The sequence below is a fragment of the Armigeres subalbatus genome, chromosome 2, assembly GCF_024139115.2.
Source record: "Armigeres subalbatus isolate Guangzhou_Male chromosome 2, GZ_Asu_2, whole genome shotgun sequence".
In the NCBI taxonomy this organism is placed as follows: domain Eukaryota; kingdom Metazoa; phylum Arthropoda; class Insecta; order Diptera; family Culicidae; genus Armigeres; species Armigeres subalbatus.
Genome location: NC_085140.1, coordinates 156,249,396 through 156,266,768, shown reverse-complemented (window position 1 = coordinate 156,266,768; position 17,373 = coordinate 156,249,396). Strand labels below are relative to the sequence as shown.

Below are 17,373 nucleotides of genomic sequence, written 5' to 3'. Positions count from 1 at the left end.
TTCACGAGAAGCTCCGCGCGCGTAAGAAGCTTAGCGGCGAGAATGTATTAGAGTACTTTCTGGTTATGCGTGAAATCGGTGCAAAAGCAGACCTGGATGTCGAAGCAATTATGACGCACACCATCAACGGTAAAAACGACAATGGTCCGGACAAAACGGTTTTGTATGGATCAAAGTCGATTGCGGAGTTTCGTGAAAAGTTACGTCTCTATCAGAGCTTGAAGGAAGCTAAGTATGGGAGAGACTCCACAGAATCACGTGTTGTTGGTGGACGACAAGGCAATAATCATCAGATGAGTTCCAACAATGCGCGAGTTTCAGGAGTGAAAACTCGAACGAATAAATCTAGCCCGAGTGCACACGCGAAGCCAATAGTCTGCTATAACTGTGGACAAGCCGGCCATATCTCCCGTGACTGCTCCAAGGTGAGGAGCGAAAAGAATGTGCACATTTGCAATTCAGAAGCAACACCATTGAAAGGGACATTCATGGATGTAAAAGTTAATTCGCTCCCGACACGTGCTTTCTTTGATTCGGGCTCGGACGTTTCGCTTCTGAATGATCGCTGGATTGCAAAGCTGCAGCTGTCGGTAAACGGATCGGAGAAGAAGAAGCTTGTTACGTTGAACGGTGCTGTCTGGACGATGGGCACTACGTACCTGGATGTGGAAGTGGATGATGCGGTACTGCGGATGGTTTTCGACGTTCTCGCTGCCAAGGAGATGCCCCATGAAATAATTTTAGGAAGAAATCTACTGCTATACGGGGATGTGAGTGTTTCCGCCAATGATGCGAAATTCAAAGTGAAGGAGGAACATTTTGCGCTGAGAATTGTAGTGGACGAAATTATTGAAGAACCGTTAATGCACATTAAAGATCTCAAGATACGCCAAGAAGTGAAACATCTAGTGAATGAATATACTCCTCAAAAATCTGAAAATGTGAAAGTGTCATTAAAAATAGTGTTGAGGGATGAAACGCCTATTCACCAACTACCTCGTCGACTTGCACCATTGGAAAAATCCATCGTGGATAAGCAGATTAGTGAATGGATAAACGAAGGGGTAATACGAAAAAGCTCCTCAGATTTCAGCAGTCCTGTTGTACTTGCACATAAAAAGGACGGCACTAGGCGGCTCTGTGTGGACTATCGTCGTCTAAATAGGGTGATTGTGAGGGACCACTTCCCCATTCCATTAATTGAGGACATTTTGGATGAGCTACATTCTGCCACAGTGTTCTCGACCCTCGATTTGGAAAATGGGTTCTTCCATATCCCAGTGGATGAGGATAGCATCAAGTATACCTCCTTCGTGACAAGCTCTGGGCAGTTCGAATTCCTCAAGACGCCATTCGGTCTGAGTATTTCACCCACGGTATTTCAACGCTACGTCAATGATATATTCCGCGAATTGATAGATAGGAAGGTCGTCATTGTCTACATCGACGATCTTCTTATTCCGGCTGCCAACGAACAAGAAGCCTTGGAAAAATTACGCATGGTTTTGGATGTGGCAAGCAAAAATGGACTACAGATTAAGTGTAAGAAATGTCAGTTCTTGTGTCGAAGAATTTCCTGCCTGGGATACGACATCAGTGAAGGCACTATTCGACCATCATCGGAGAAAACTAAGGCTGTTATGCAATTTCCAGAACCCAAGAATTATAAGCAAATTCAGCAGTTTCTGGGATTGACTGGCTATTTCCGCAAGTTTGTGAAGGCTTATTCGGTGATCGCCAAGCCATTGACTGACCTCCTGAAGAAGGATACGATTTTCTGCTTTGGCGTTTGATACATTAAAATCAGCTCTTTGTACAGTGCCAGCACTTCGACTCTATCATCCCAGCAAAATAACCGAGCTGCATTCCGACGCTAGTAAAATCGGGTATGTTGCAGAAATACCCTGGTGAAAATGTCTTCCATCCCGTTTACTTCTACAGTAAAAAGACGTTGCCCGCTGAAGAAAAATATCCAAGCTACGAATTGGAGGTTCTCGCAATAGTATCATCCCTGAAAAAGTTCCGGGTATATCTTCTAGGAATCCCATTCAAGATTGTCACCGATTGTGCAGCGTTCAAAATGACGATGGGGAAGAAAGAGATCTCCCCACGAATCGCCGGATGGGCGTTGCTTTTGGAGGAGTATGATTACGAACTGGAACACAGACCAAGCGAACGTATGAAGCACGTGGATGCGCTCAGCAGGAACCCGACAATCTTGTTGCTGCAAAGCAATGTGATTGATCAAATAAAGGCGTGCCAGCAGAATGACGAGAAAATTGGAGCAATCATCAAGGCGCTATCAGTTGGTAATTTTGCGGATTACTTCGTGGACCACGGAATCCTCTACAAAGCAGTGAATGGAGGCAAACACTTGGTCATACCGCAGTCGATGCAGCACTCCGTGATTCGACAAATACACGACCAAGGACATTTTGGTGTACGAAAGATGGGTGAATTGATTCTCAGAGAATATTGGATCGACAACCTTCCAGCCAAGCTGGACAAGTATGTGAAGAGCTGTGTTAAATGTATTCTTGCCTCTCGCAAATGCGGAAAAAAGGAAGGTTTTCTCCACCCCATTCCCAAAGAGGAACTACCGTTGTCAACATATCACATTGATCATTTGGGACCTCTTACTGCATCCAGCAAGCAGTATCGCTACATTTTCACCGTGATTGACGCTTTCAGTAAGTTCGTGTGGATTTACCCGGTCAAATCTACCACTACGGATGAGGTGCTCAAAAAGCTCGAAGTGCAGAAAAGTGTTTTCGGCAATCCTAGGCGGATTGTCTCAGATAGAGGGTCAGCCTTTACGTCGTCCTCATTCCATGATTACTGTGTAGCGGAGCAGATTGAACACGTTTTAATAACAACGGGTGTCCCTCGTGGTAACGGCCAAGTCGAGCGTGTGCACGGTGTTATAGTACCTGCGTTGGCAAAATTAGCTATGGATCGTCCAGAGAACTGGTACAAGTTCGTAGCCGATTTACAACGATTCCTCAACAACACAGTTCAACGGAAGCATTGGGCGCACTCCTTTCGAGATTATGTTCGGCACAAAGATGCGGTCTCCAGAAGATGTCAGATTAGCAGAAGCTGTTGAAGATGAGTGGATGAAGCTGTTTGAGGACTCTAGAGAGGTTGTTAGAGTGGAAGCTCGTGCGAACATACAAGAGATCCAGGAGAAAGCGAAGCGAGGTTTCGATAGGATCCGGAAGGAAGCAGAAGAATACGAAGTGGGGGATTTAGTAGCCATCAGCCGAACGCAGTTTGGCAGCCAATTGAAAATCGCAGCGAAATTCTTAGGACCTTACCAGGTTACTAAAAAAAAGAAGAATGAACGATATGACGTTGAGAAGGTTGGAGTTCACGAAGGTCCAAACAGAACATCGACATGTGCGGAGTACATGAAGCGGTTCGTTCCAAACGATGATGAGGACGGTTTCAACGATTGTGATGATGATGGATGTATCTTAGCCGATACGGAGGATCCAACTGCTGAAAAATAAACAACATCCGAGCCGGATATTATCCAGGAGGGCCGAATGTGGAATTGAAAATTGTAACATCTCTAATTACCGTCCTTTGCGCTCACTCTCTTTCAATCGAATTCTGATCTCCCTACCATGAACTTGAAATTTGTTGAACTCTCAGTACTCAGGTGGAAGCGCAAAGGACCGGTCCTATTGCTATCGCGTTATTTCAATATATAGTGAATATTATACCGATTTTTGATTTCCGAAACCGAAAGATCTTTCCCCGGTATTATCGTTGAGAAACAACACTTTCGACATGTAATACCTACCTGGATACCTACAGCGTCGATACACATATACCTGGTGTATTGTAGAGCTTCATAATCGTCGGTCTTTGGCGATGTTCCTCCAGTTTCCCCGAACGTTTGGGGTACCCAGATCCGATTCCACCGCGTGCAAGCAGCGTGTTTGTGGCCTTCCACGAAGTCGCCGGCCTTTATCTGGTTCTCTGTTGAATATTGTTTTCGCTATTCTTTCTTCCGACATTCGCATTAAGTGACCAGTGACCAGTGTATAAGTAGTGAATTGAGTATTCAAATATTGACGACAAACAGTCCAGAGGTAATAAAATAGATGTTAGAGCAATATAATCCACCTAATCAAATCATAAAACATCAACATGATTTACAAATAATATTTAACTCAGAAAACGATCAAAACTTAAATTTCAGTAATTTTGAAAAAAATAGTTCTTGTTTTTAATGAATCCACAGACGCAATGAGATGTCCGTCCAGCATACCTTTGACATTACAGGTCAGGAGGACTAGACTATTCATAATTCCTTTTTAGCAATAACTATTATTTCGATCAGAAATGCAATGCGGAAATTGATTAAAGAGAATAGATTTCAAATATAATTAACATAGTAATTAATAGTAATGAATGTGACAGTAACAACTTCAGAAACCATAAAATACTCACAATGCTTAAAAAATCCTATACTTTTTATTCCATAGCTTTCCAAAGTTGAGGGGTCCCGACCACCTTCCATAAGATTTACACAGGCTAGGGCAGCGGTTCTCAACCTGGAGTACATGTACCCCTGGGGGTACCTTCGCTGGCCCTAGGGGGTACATCGGACAAAAATGCGTAATGGCGGACGTATTACAATTCCAATCAAAACTCATTGATATAGTTTTGATAATTGTGTATTTTTATTTCAAAAATTTATATTGTACATAATATGCAATGCGATCAATAAATCCCAATTGAATTCTGCCTTCCACAACCAGCACATTGTATAAAGAGCTGCGGAACAAAAGATCGAACGAGCAAAACGTCGAAACAACAAAATGATTTTTTTTTTTACTAATGCTGGGTTGCTTCGTTGCAAGAGGATGAGAAGCATCCTTCTACGCATCTCGGAAGCCTTCCTTCAAGCAGCTTGAATGCCTTCTTACAAGACGCTCGGAAGCCTCCTTTCAAGTAATTAGGTTTCCTCCTTTCAAGAGGCTCGAAAGCCTTCTTGTAAGAGGCTCGGAAGCCTCCTTTTAAGAGGCATGGAAACCTCCTTTCAAGAGATGCGGTAGCCTCCTTTCAGGAAGCTCGGAAGCCTTTTCCAAGAGGCTCAGAAGCCTCCTTTCAAGTGGCTGAAAAGCCTCTTTCCAAGAAGTTCGGAAGCCTATTTTCAAGAGGATCGGAAGCCTCCTTTCAAGAGGCTCAAAAATCCTTTTTAAGAGGCCCAAGAGCCTCCTTTCAAGAGGCTCGGAAGCCTCCCTTTCAAGAAGCTCAAAAGACTTCTTTTCTAGAGGCTTAAAAGCCTCCTTTTCTAGAGGCCCAAAAGCCTTCTTTTCTAAAGGCTCAAAAGCCTCCTTTCAAGACGCTCGGAAGCCTCCTTTCAATATCTTTTCAAGAGCCTTGGAAGCCTCCTTTCAACATCTTTTCAAGAGGCTCGGAAGCCTCTTTTGAAGAGGCTCAGAAGCCTACTTTCAAGAGCATCAGAAGTCTTCTTTCAAGAGGCTCAAAAACCTCCTTCCAGGCTCAGAAGCCTCTTTCCAAGAGGCTCGGAAGGCTTCTTTCAAGGGGCTCGGAAGACTCCTTTCAAGAGGCTCGGAAGCCTTCTTTCAAGAGGCTCGGAAGCCTTACAAGAGGCTCGGAAATCTCCTTTCAAGAGGCTCAAAATCCTCCTTTTCTAGAGGCTCGGAAGCCTCCTTTCAAGAGGCTCAAAAATCGCTTTCGAGAGACTCAAAAGCATCCATTTAAGGGCTCAAAAGTCTCCCTCTAAAAGGCTCTGAAGTGTTCTTTTAAGAGGCTCAAAATCCTCCTTTTCTAGAGGCTCAAAATCCTCTTTTCAAGAGGCTCTTATCAAGAAGCTCGGAAAACTCCTTTCAACATCCTTTCAAGAGGCTGTGAAGCCTTCTTCCAAAAGGCTCGGAAGCCTTCTTCCAAAAGGCTCGGAAGCCTTCCTCCAAAAGGCTCGGAAACCTTCCTCCAAAAGGCTTGGAAGCCTTCTTCCAAAAGGCTCGGAAGCCTTCTTTCAAAAGGCTCGGAAGCCTTCTTTCAAAAGGCTCGGAAGCCTTCTTTCAAGCGGCTCTAAAGCCTCTTTTCAAGAGGTTTGGAAGTCTCCTTTCAAGAGGTTTGGAAGTCTCCTTTCAAGAGGCTTAAAAACCTCCTTCCAGGCTCGGAAGCCTCATTTCAATAGGCTCAAAAGCCTCCTTCCAAAAGGCTCGGAAGGCTCCTTTCAAGAGGGTAGGAAGCCACATTTCAAGAGACTTAAAAGCATCCTTTCAAGAGGCTCAAAAGCCTCCTTCTAAGAGGCTCGTTTTTTCAAGAGGCTCGGAAGGCTCCTTTCGAGAGGCTCGGAAGCCTTTTTCAAGAGGCACGGAAGCCCCCATTCCATAGGCTCAGAATCCTTCTTTCAGGGGCTCAGAAGTCTACTTTCAAGTGGTTCGGAAACCTTCTTTCAAGAGGCTTGGAAGCGTCGTTTTAAGCTGCAAAGGAAGCCTCCTTTTCAGTGGCTCAAAAACCGCCTTCAGGAGGCTCGGAAGCCTCTCTACAAGAGGCTCAGAAGCCTCTAATGAAGAGGCGAGGAAGTCTACTTCAAAGGGATTCAAAAGCTTAAAGGAGCTTCCCTTCAAAGGGCTCGGTATTATTCTTTCAAAAGGATTGGAAGCCTAATTTCGTGAGGGGGTACCTCAATTAATGCAAAAGTTCCAAGGGGTACCTCTCAAAAAAAGGTTGAGAACCGCTGGGCTAGGGGGTCGCGACCCACCACTTTGGGAAATTATGTTTTACACATTTTGTGTCATTATTACCGATAGGCGATTTTTTTGTGTGGCTCACACTATTGCCAGAAATATTATTTTTAAATGATAGTTATTTAAGACATTACAAGAAAAAATAGTTCATAAATTTGGTAATAAATGTTTTTGATTTGATCGATAGTTCAATTTCCCGATTGGTTTCATGGTTTCCCGTATTTTTCCCAACTAGATGGACACCCTGCGGATGTCAACACAGCATTTTTTACGGGCCATGCTAGTTTGTTTGCCCAAAAACTGTGGGATGTCCACAGAGAGACAGACAGAGAGCAGCAAAAAAAAGGAAAAATAATTTTCACAGGTTGGTTCTTTAGTTTATCAGAAATTTTCTGATCATGCTTATATATAGAATTTACACCTCAAAGTTACTGGACGCTGGATTTTATAGAATAAGGAAAATATGTCTATCATAAAAAAACAAACATTCTTGGTAATACAGAAAATTTATTGAAATTTAAAATGAGAACTTATATTTAATTATATACATTCCCGTAACATTAATTTTCACTTTGTGCTATTATGGAGAATAAATTCGACATTAAGTGCAAATAATCCTCTTCGACGATTCTCACGTACGACAGTCCTGTGTACTTACAATCTTCCGGTTCGTAAAAGACGGGATCGTCCTCAGGGCCCGTAAAGGCGAAAGATTTGCTGCTCTCCAAACCCTCGTCAAACATCACGCGCTTGACCGAACCCACGTTGGATGGTTTCAAAATGCCCCGAGGCCCAGTTGCGGGGGTCGACGAAGACGGCTTATGCAAGGCAGGATCTGGCCGCGCAGAGTGCGCTATGGGACTCAACGGTGACGAGGCTGCCTGTTGTAAATGTTGCTTTAAAACAACATTCACTCGCATCGACTGGCTGCGGTCTGGCTTCTTAGAACTGACTACAGGCGGCTTTGCTTTCGAAGGGTTGCCTTTACTGTGCTCGTTGTCATCTTCATTTACATCATCATTATAGATTGGAACGGAGCCGTATTTTTTGCGGGCAAGTATTTCCTTGGAATCCTTCAGGATACGTTTTTTAACAAAATCATGGAAAATAAGCAACTCAGTGCTCAATTCTCGCTTGATAAGTTGCTTCTCTCGTTGCGATAAATTGGCATCCTTCAAGGCAAGCAAACTTTGAGATGCCAGTAATGTGAGAACGAATTCTAAGCCGCTGATGCAGAGTTTCGAATCCAAATGTGTGAGGAGCTCGTTAGAAAGGGCAATAGCATTGGTCGATGTGAAACTGGACACCGATGTCATTGAGAGCGACTTGGAGAAAGGTTTTCGAGGACTTGACTGTCGGCTGATACTATTCGCACTACTGGCTATCGCAGATTTGTTAAGTCGAGCTAATGATGCGTTAGATAATGTTGCTATAGTATCGACGTTATCTTCTTCGCCGGCAGGAAGGTGGTTGAGGGGGTTCTCTTGAAACGAATAATGTTGCTAGAAAAAATATTTTTTTCATTTAAAAAAAGCATGACAATATACAATTTTTGGAGATACGGAACTACAATCATTTAGTTTGTAACCGTTTTTAAATCCATAATGATGTTAACGAATACCACTTACCACATTCAAAACTTTTGTGAATATGCAAACCGCTCTCAAAACGCTTCCAAAGCTGAGTTGTGAATAGTTGTCCGAATTCATTTTCGGAACACCAAACTGAATTTCGATCAACGGATACCATTGACCGGGGAAGAAATCGATGTCACAAAGCAGATTCAACAAATTTGGGCTGAATCTCAAAAGGCATTTCGCACAAAGGTTCACAATCTCAATTACATTGTTCATGGCACTAACGAGCTCATCGGAGGTATCGACTGCATTCGGATCGTCCTGTTCGTTGCACATTTCTGCAGATGGACCTTCGGCTAGCCTTTTGAGAATTTTTGGGCGGTACAATAATGAAACGCTGTGGTCCATAAGAACTTGTACACATCTCTATAACAATTAAATGATGAAATAACATTTTTGTTCACACTGTGGTTCTGCAATAAACCTACCATCAAATTAATCAAACTTTGACCGTGTTCCAACCTCCATTCTTTCTCGTAGTTGACCAGCTCTACGAGCAATTCGAGCGTACCTTTGATAAGCGCTACCGCTTTGCCTTCCATTGACTGCTTCGCCAGCAGTAACGAGTCAATGAGGTATTCTTCATGTATTCCAGCAAAAAACAAGCCGTCTTTGAGAAAACGGTACTTATGTTGGGTTAACAGCACCCTGACCAGCTCTATACCGCGGGTATAAATTGCCCACCAATCTTGAGATTTCCACTTGTTATCAGCTCCCTAGAATTAAAACATACAAAGGTTTTGAACTTAGTTGAGGCCTCAACAGTATGAAAGTATTATTTAACATATTTTCATTACTCACATTAGTCAAAGCGTATGGTCGCTGCAACAACTCTTTAGGTGGTAAAAGTTTCAACCACAAATAATCTCCGATTTCGCAGTGTAGCATCTCCGCTGAGCATTCACTTTTTGCCAGCACAACTAGGAGCTCCAGCACTTCCTCGGTGATCTTCCGTTTGGAATGCAGCTGTAGCATGACATTTGTTACGCTCAACAATCGCAGAAATACTTTGTTCCTAATGAACCAGCACTGCCACCGAACGGCGGGACTTCCATTATCTTCATAAATCAGTATCAATTTCTTCAGCAAGTTAAGAGCCAGCAGCAGGGGTATGTGTCCACGAGTTGCAATCTTGGCAAGTGGTTCTTTGATTTCGGCTTTTGTTGATGTCTCAAGATCGTACACTTCTTGACAGACGACATCCACTGCCGATCGGGTGACGCTAGAGATTATTGTTGCATTCTCTATCAGCTGATCAGCCTGTAATTCTACGGTTTTGATGACAATCGCCAGCACAGATTCTTTCGCACGCCCATGAAGTTCGTTGTAGTTTATTGCGAGAGCGTTAAGTAAATTTTGAACTTTTTGTAAAACAGCGACGTCTTGTTCGGTATTGTCAGTATATTTGTGCTCGTAGTCCGACAGAACTATTAGATACAATTCAGCAAGGATGACAAACGGGCGTAGATCTTCCGCGTATTCTGCACGCTCCAATAAAACGTTCAAGCACTGATCGACTAAAAAGCGTTTACTACGATCCGGAAGGCAAATGCCGGTATCTTTTTTCCTCAGCAATAAAACTATCAAATCTTTGAAGGATTGTAAACGGCTTAGCCATTCGGGAGTTTCGTCGGTGATTGGCGATGCAAAGGAAGAACTGTCGTCTCCTATTTCTCCACTGGATTTCGGTAGGTCGAACACAGCTCGTACCCAGCGAAAGAAAACATCGTAATCCAGGAACTTTTCGTATACTTGTTTAAGATTTTTATCCACTTTATGAGGGCCATCTATTTTGAACAGCTCAATTCCAAGTATGTTGAAAAGCTGACTGTATGCTTTGATGTTTTCACTAACGTTTCCGAACAGCGGATTACACAAACTTGGCCAGAAAGACTGCTTTTCTAGCAGTTCCTTGCATAACACTTGCATATTGTTTTTCCAAAGAGCATGGAACAAAGACATAATTCGTGATAAAAGCGGGCTTGCCAATTTCTTTGGATCGCAGGATATCGCGTCAAGATATTCCTCCATGTAGGTGGGTATGCCATCACTGATGTTCTTTTTCTTACCCGGTTTTACTCCTAAAAAGAGCCTGTTCTCGATGTTGTCGTAGTGTACTTTGAAGAAAGCTTCCGTCAATCCCGGTTGCTTATGGATGCATGCTTCCACAAATTCTAGTACTGCTATTTTCAAATTATCACTCTCAAGATCGTCTCTTAATCTTTGGAGAAATATAAGCCGAATTTGATCGGGCTCAATATCCAGACATGCCAATAGAGACATTTTGAATTCAAGGGAGAAGCGCCTCAGCAATCTGCATGACAGTATGGGAAGCCTTCTATTAAATATATTATTCATATAACCCGTAACAACCGGAATAATGCGTAATGTATCCCTCTGTTTCGGCTGGGTATAGATCGCCGATTCGAGAGGTGTTAACATTTTTTTATCTCCTATCACGGTTTGCTTAAGTCGTAGAATCTGCATTAGTATAGTCATCGATAGTTGTACCAGCTGATTCATGCTTTGCTCTTGCGCCATCATCCAACTGGTTTCGTTCTCCATTACGGACTGCAAATATCCATTGCCTAAGCCGACAAACTTCAACAGCGTCAATCCGTTGTCTAGATCCAGGAGGCTGTACACGCACACGTTTTGAAGAACTGTTCTTGGATAATCGTTCTTCAACATCTCTGGACTCAATTGGAGTATTTCAAATAAATATTGCAGGATGAATACATACACCCTTTGTCTCTCTGATTCGTTCTCAAATCTCCACGTATGAGCATGCGGAAATACTTCCCGCAATAGGAATATTAAACCTGGCAATTCCACACCGAAAATGTTGCTCTTACCAAGTTTGGTGTATGTTTTCAAAAAATTCAGATATGCCATCAATATGCGATATCTTCCAACGTTTTTCTCACAGTTCACCAGATAGTATCCTATCAAGCTGGACTCGAAACTAGTACCGGCAGCATAATCCTTGAAGTCCAAATTGACATTGTTAATCGTAGGAAGTATGTTCAAATTGATGACACGGGCGTAAATTTCGGGTTCGAACAACGGTACAAGAGCGGCGCAGACGTTCAAACACTCCGCCAGTAGCTCGATTGGTGGATTTTGGACAACCTTGAATTTCAGCAGAATATCAAATACCATTTCCGTGGGATGCACCATCTCGGAGCTAATCTCGTGAGGCTGATTTATACGCTTGACAGCAACAGCCAAATAGCGTATTCCTGAAACAAAAAATATATCATTTATACGGACGATTTACAGGCTGAATTAAAACAAATGTTACAATACACGATTATGAATAATTGTAATTTTCCCAGCATTGTTTAGCTACAACGTTCTTCGGCAAAGAACACAACGTGTTTTCAATTATTTACTTGACTAAGCTAAGAAGCTTGAAACCGACCTTTTGAGACAGAAATGCCTCAGTTTTTTCGCAGTGTTTTGGGACAGAGTAGAACACAATTTAATCATCATCCTTTACTCACCTGTGGTGATGCGCTGAATCCGTTCATCATTAAGTTGAGTATAAGCCAGCGCATCGGAAAGCATTTCATTAATCTCATGATGCAATGCATCATAGAAATTAAACTTGGTTCGGAAATGCACCATCGTATGTGAGCGTTTATCAAGCACAACTACGCTCGTGCCACGTGGGATCTTGAAGCCAATCCTCCGGAAAGGCACATAATCGTGAGCCAGAATAAATTCATCCTCGTTGGCGGGCGAAGGACGTAACTCATAGTTGTCCGCGTTGTAAATTTCGCTGTAAACTGGAAGGCTTTCCAGAAGCCCGTGGATGTATTTATATGAACTTGGCCCAGCGGAGGTCAACGCGTGAGCAATCGTTGCCAATGGTTTAAATTCCGTTGGAAATCTTTCCAACGATGTATCAAACAGTGATCGAATAGGATTAAGTTCATTTTTGCAAAATTCTACCGCAATCGACGGGCTGCTAATGAGTTCGCTGAGGAGGTCTATTACTTTCCCATGGTCTGCTACGGATCCATCAGAATCGAAGAGCTGGCAAAGAAATCCAAGTTGGTTGAAGATTGCTTTTCGAGTGATACGACAAACAAGGCTGTGATCTTTGAAAGTTCGATGAGTCACCAATGCATGAAGGTATTCAAATACACCCAATTGAATTGCTCTGGAGCCAAACTGTCGATTCCTGTTGGATAAATCATCGTCCTCCAAGTGGCTGGGTATTCTAAAATTAAACAGCATCCACATCAGCAAAAGAGGCCCGTGCTCAGGAAATTGATGAAGCGTGACCAGCTCATTGTCCAGGTCTTTAATGACATTGCTTGCCCAATCAATTTTGTCCGGCCTCTCAGTAAGATCTAGAGCCTCGCACACTATTGCTACCTCACTGAAAGTAATTTGTTTCACTAAATCGCTATGGTTCTCATTTGCAGTGTCAAGGAATTGTTGCTGTCTTCCAAATGCATGAGCTTTGAATAATTTGAACAAGCCACAAAATTCATTCGCACCGATGCCATCGATATGAATAATCATAAGAATTATGTGTAAAATCTCATTAATTTCTCTCAACTTCCGCTCTGACCAGGAAACCATTTTCGCTTGATTGTTGAACAAATCTCCTGGAACCAGCTTCCTTAGCATTGTTTCGTTTATCAAACACTTCAACTGATTGATGTACGAAGTTCTGAGGTGGGCTAGGCCAATGTTATCAATGATGGTTCTATACTCCTTCGAGTATGGATGACTTCCGGAATTGTAAAATTCGAGCAGATTTTTGACTATCTTCAATAGCACCATCCTCTCCAAACTGTAGTAAGACCAAATATCAGACAGCAGTGTCAGCATCGAACTCTCGGTGACGAGATAATCCGCCAGCGCATTAGCCGGGCCACGATACTCATTGACGAGATAAAAGCAGAGTATATTCCACGCTTGCAGAGCATCGATATCCTACGGTATTACAAAAAAACCTTATTCATAAATATACAAAAACTAGATGAATTTATATAAAACATCAAAATCATAAACATAATTTTTAAATGTATTTTGTTACATTCTTTTAATGACAAACTTACCAAATACTGGTACAGTCTAACAGCAAATGACATCAATTTCTGCTGATTGCGCTCTTTCACAACCTTTTTCAACTGCTCTTCGGATGCCTTATCGCTGGAAGCTTTTTTATACGTCATAATGCCATCTGTTAGCTGCTTTGAAACATCCATCAGTCTGTCCCGGACAACGGCATTCGGCGTTTCGTAGTGGATTCCGGAGATCAGCTGCCATAACTTCTTCCACTGGCTGCAATAAAGGTTATGTTGATGTAAACAATAACTTTGCGCCGGCGAAAAAATGTAATCAGTACTCACATAACATTACCGTTTGCTTCACTCATAGTTGTATACTTTAGGAAATATATGGATTTTCATAAAATTAACCGCGATAATTAGATAAATTACTGATAATATACTTCAACAGACTTTTTCGAATGGGACAAGCCAATTCCGATGGCACGATCTGATTTTTTGATGTGATGATGATTGATGCTGGTGTGACAGTGCTGCCAGAAAAGCTAAAAGATTTTAGTACATTAAAGGTTTCCGTAGTAGTGATATAAACATTTTTGGTATAATTTAAAGCAATTGACCTTTGCCGTCAAAATGTTATATTCGCTCAATCTGGGTGGTGCGGATAGAATCGATTTGGTTGTCAAACTGAAGCCAAAATTTTCTATTGTGCCGGAGCCAAACATTGAAGATTGTGGTTATGTTCGTTTAAGATCTTATATTGAGAAGTATTGTTATTATTTGGGAAAACATAAAATAAACTTAGTTTGAGATTTGCATTTCGTGTAAAAATATATTCACATTATATTTCGAGTGGATAATTAGTAGGAATGCAACTAAAAGCACTCGTTACGAGATTTCACGAGATACAGCAGCTGATTGGAGCAGGAATGTGTGTAAACCATCGTAAAGTCATGTAGAGTCTTGCGCATTCGTGCGCCTTCATGCAACATGGAAAGCGAAATTCGAAGAGCGGGAAATGTTTGACAGCCGGAGAGCTGCAAAATAATTCTGCTTATAGGATTGATTTCAAAATATACCGCTACTCGCTTGAGAGCAGAAAAGCGGCTCTATCCGCAGCACCCAGGCTCAATCCATTCTTTGGCTTATTTAATAGGGTAAAACGCCCAATAGTGGACCCCCTAGTAGCGGAATTTTGCTCTTCCTGTCATAAGCCTTAGAAATTTTCAACATATTAACTCAGCTTGATATCTAAAAACAAGTTCTGTATCCCCTCTTTACGACACATACATAAAACACCCAAATATACGACGTTATTCGTTAAAATTAACATTTTAAAGTCTAATCGAATTCGCCCTATAGGGGGTCCATAATAGGAAATTGCTTCCCTATAGTCGACACTTCATTTGATTTTCATGTCCCGTTTCGGGGCGTTCTTCTTCCCTATTATGGACCCCCCAAAATATTCCTATAATGGACATTCTCGTGTTTATTTTTTATAGAATTGTAAAAAATCATCTAATTTTACTTTCCATAGCATTTCCAATGCATGTCATCAAATCATAGGACTGTAAGGTAGGTTCTCCCGATAGAATTTCATAGCAAAATGTTGACATTGTGCAGTAATAATGCAAAAATGGCTGGAGGGTCCACTATTGGTTGGGGGTCCACTATTGGGTACTTTACCCTACTAAAGACACACTCGTGGTACAAGTACCACGGTTATATACCCTAGTACATATTGTACCATGGTTTCCACGTTGTACCAGCATGGTACAAGGTGACACACTAGTGGTACAACTTGTACCATAGTACGAATACCACCAGTGTGTCAACATTGCCAAAGAACCCATATTTTTGGACGCCTCTAAGTATTTTTTAAATTTAAAACAAAAATCGAAATGGTTATGCTACGTTTTGACAGGGCAAGTGAGTTGAACAACTCAGTTGAATTCAATTGACTTGCCAAAAGTTGAACATGTTTAACTTTCTTTTCGTTCAAGTAAATTGAATTAAGGTGTTTACACGTTCAGTTCGCGCTCGATTCAAGCGACTTGCTCAATTCAACTGCCTTGTCTAAACGTAGCATTAGAGGCTTTTAAAAGTATGGGTACTTCGGGAAAGTTGACCTTAAATAAGCAAAAGAATCGTCTGTGAAAATTAAACGAGATACAATTTTGACGGGAAAGGTCAATAATTATAATTTGCAGTGGAAGGGGATAATGCCAAACTAGATACATTGCGGATCAAAACAGTGAATTATTTACGAAAACGGAAGACTCATCAGTGCGCGGTTCGGGAGATCAAAATTGTAGGCCCGATTGTAGATGAAATCTGAGGTGCAATCTAATGCACAACAAGGAACAAAGCGCGTAATCTTAAGGGCTGGTACGAAGAACCAAGCTGCAGCGTGAATCGAGAGCATGGCTGTCTGGAACTTGAAAATTGAATCTATATTAAGGCTGTGAACCATTCCAGCGATTCGTTTAACTTTTAGTTAAAATTTGACAGTTCGATGGTTATTTTCCCATCGTGGTTAAAACTTTACCCCGAAGCCGACCCATTTGAGTTTTGACAGATTGATAGTTATTTGGAACAAAATAGATTTGGCGAAAATTTTCTCGCGAACAAAGTTTAACTATCGAACTGTCAAATCTAACCATGCTCCGGAGCAGGGTTATTTTTAACCACAGAGAAATAACCATCGAACTGTCAAATTTTAACTAAAAATTAAAGGAATCGGTGGAATAGTTCATAGCCTAAAGGGGCCATCCACAAAGTACGTCACGCTCCCAGGGGGGAGGGGGGGTTTCGAGCAGCGTGACGACTCTTACAAAAATTTTAGGGGTTTAATACAAAAAGTGTGACAGTGGGGGAGGGGGGGTTGAAAATAGCCAAATTTTGCGTGACGTACTTTATGGATCTTCCCTAACAATAATGACACACTGGTGGTATTCGTACCATGGTACAAGTTGTACCACTAGTGTGTCACCTTGTACCATGCTGGTACAACGTGGAAAACCATGGTACAATATGTACTAGGGTATATAACCGTGGTACTTGTACCACCAGTGTGTCTTTAGTATTACCAGGTTTTTTTTTTTCAAATGTAATATGCAAGATTGTTAGCAGTGCCGCACTCTAGATCGATTTTGACTTGATTGATTGGATTTCTTCATAACTCACCAACTTTATACATTTTCACAATTTTCTCACTATTCAATCAAAAATATTTTTCTTTCTCCACATAAACACAGCTGACCTCAAGACAAATCGATTAGTAAGGAAATCTTGCAAATCGGTCCATCCGTTCGTTAGTTATATTGCCTCAAAAGAAATAGAAACTCATTTATCTATAGAGAAAAAGAAAAAAGAAGAAGAAGAAGAAATATATATGACAGCTTTTTTTGAGAAATCTGAAATATGAGAACATTTAAGTGTAAATCTGTGCATAATTTATAGATAAATTGACAAAGTATGAATAAAAACTAATACGTTGAAATCGCGAGAAAAATGAAAACTGATTTCTTTGTTCAATAACACATTATTGTAATTTATTTGATTGATGTACATCCATACTACATATACAATACTCCCATTTAAGATGGAAACGGTTCGGAACAGTTTTTGCCTTTCTTTTATCGTTGTTCGTTATCTATTGAGGGAGATTTCTTCAAACTCTGCTTAGTAGGGTAAAGTACCCAATAGTGGACCCCCAAACAATAGTGGACCCTCCAGCCATTTTTGCATTATTACTGCACAATGTCAACATTTTGCTATTAAATTCTATCGGGAGAACCTACCTTACAGTCCTATGATTTGATGACATGCATTGGAAATGCTATGGAAAGTAAAATTACACACTTAAATCGAGAATTTCAGCTCGGTAATCTTTTTTACAGATTTAATTCGGTAAAGAAAATTTTAACCGAGAACTCAGTTAATTCAGAAGAATTTACTGACATCTGT

General features: G+C 41.4%; 1 protein-coding gene across 1 annotated transcript; it reads right to left on the bottom strand.

Moving 5' to 3' along the window:
• Nucleotides 1–7,224: 7,224 nt before the first annotated feature.
• On the bottom strand, nucleotides 7,225–13,928 carry LOC134211061 (nucleoporin Nup188). The gene is made up of 7 exons (XM_062687629.1): nucleotides 13,747–13,928; nucleotides 13,453–13,678; nucleotides 11,881–13,327; nucleotides 9,176–11,616; nucleotides 8,803–9,090; nucleotides 8,366–8,740; nucleotides 7,225–8,239 (listed from the first exon to the last, which is right to left on the bottom strand). Exons 1-7 carry the CDS (start codon nucleotides 13,770–13,772, stop codon nucleotides 7,298–7,300), a joined length of 5,745 nt encoding a protein of 1,914 aa, XP_062543613.1. The 5' UTR covers nucleotides 13,773–13,928; the 3' UTR covers nucleotides 7,225–7,297.
• Nucleotides 13,929–17,373: the final 3,445 nt, after the last annotated feature.

Coding starts and splice junctions, on each gene's coding strand:
- LOC134211061 (XM_062687629.1), bottom strand. CDS start 13,772: ATGAGTGAAGCAAACGGTAATGTTAT. Junction 9,091..9,175: donor GACCATACGCTTTGACTAAT/GTGAGTAATGAA, acceptor TTTTAATTCTAG/GGAGCTGATAACAAGTGGAA. Junction 8,741..8,802: donor AAAGTTTGATTAATTTGATG/GTAGGTTTATTG, acceptor TAATTGTTATAG/AGATGTGTACAAGTTCTTAT.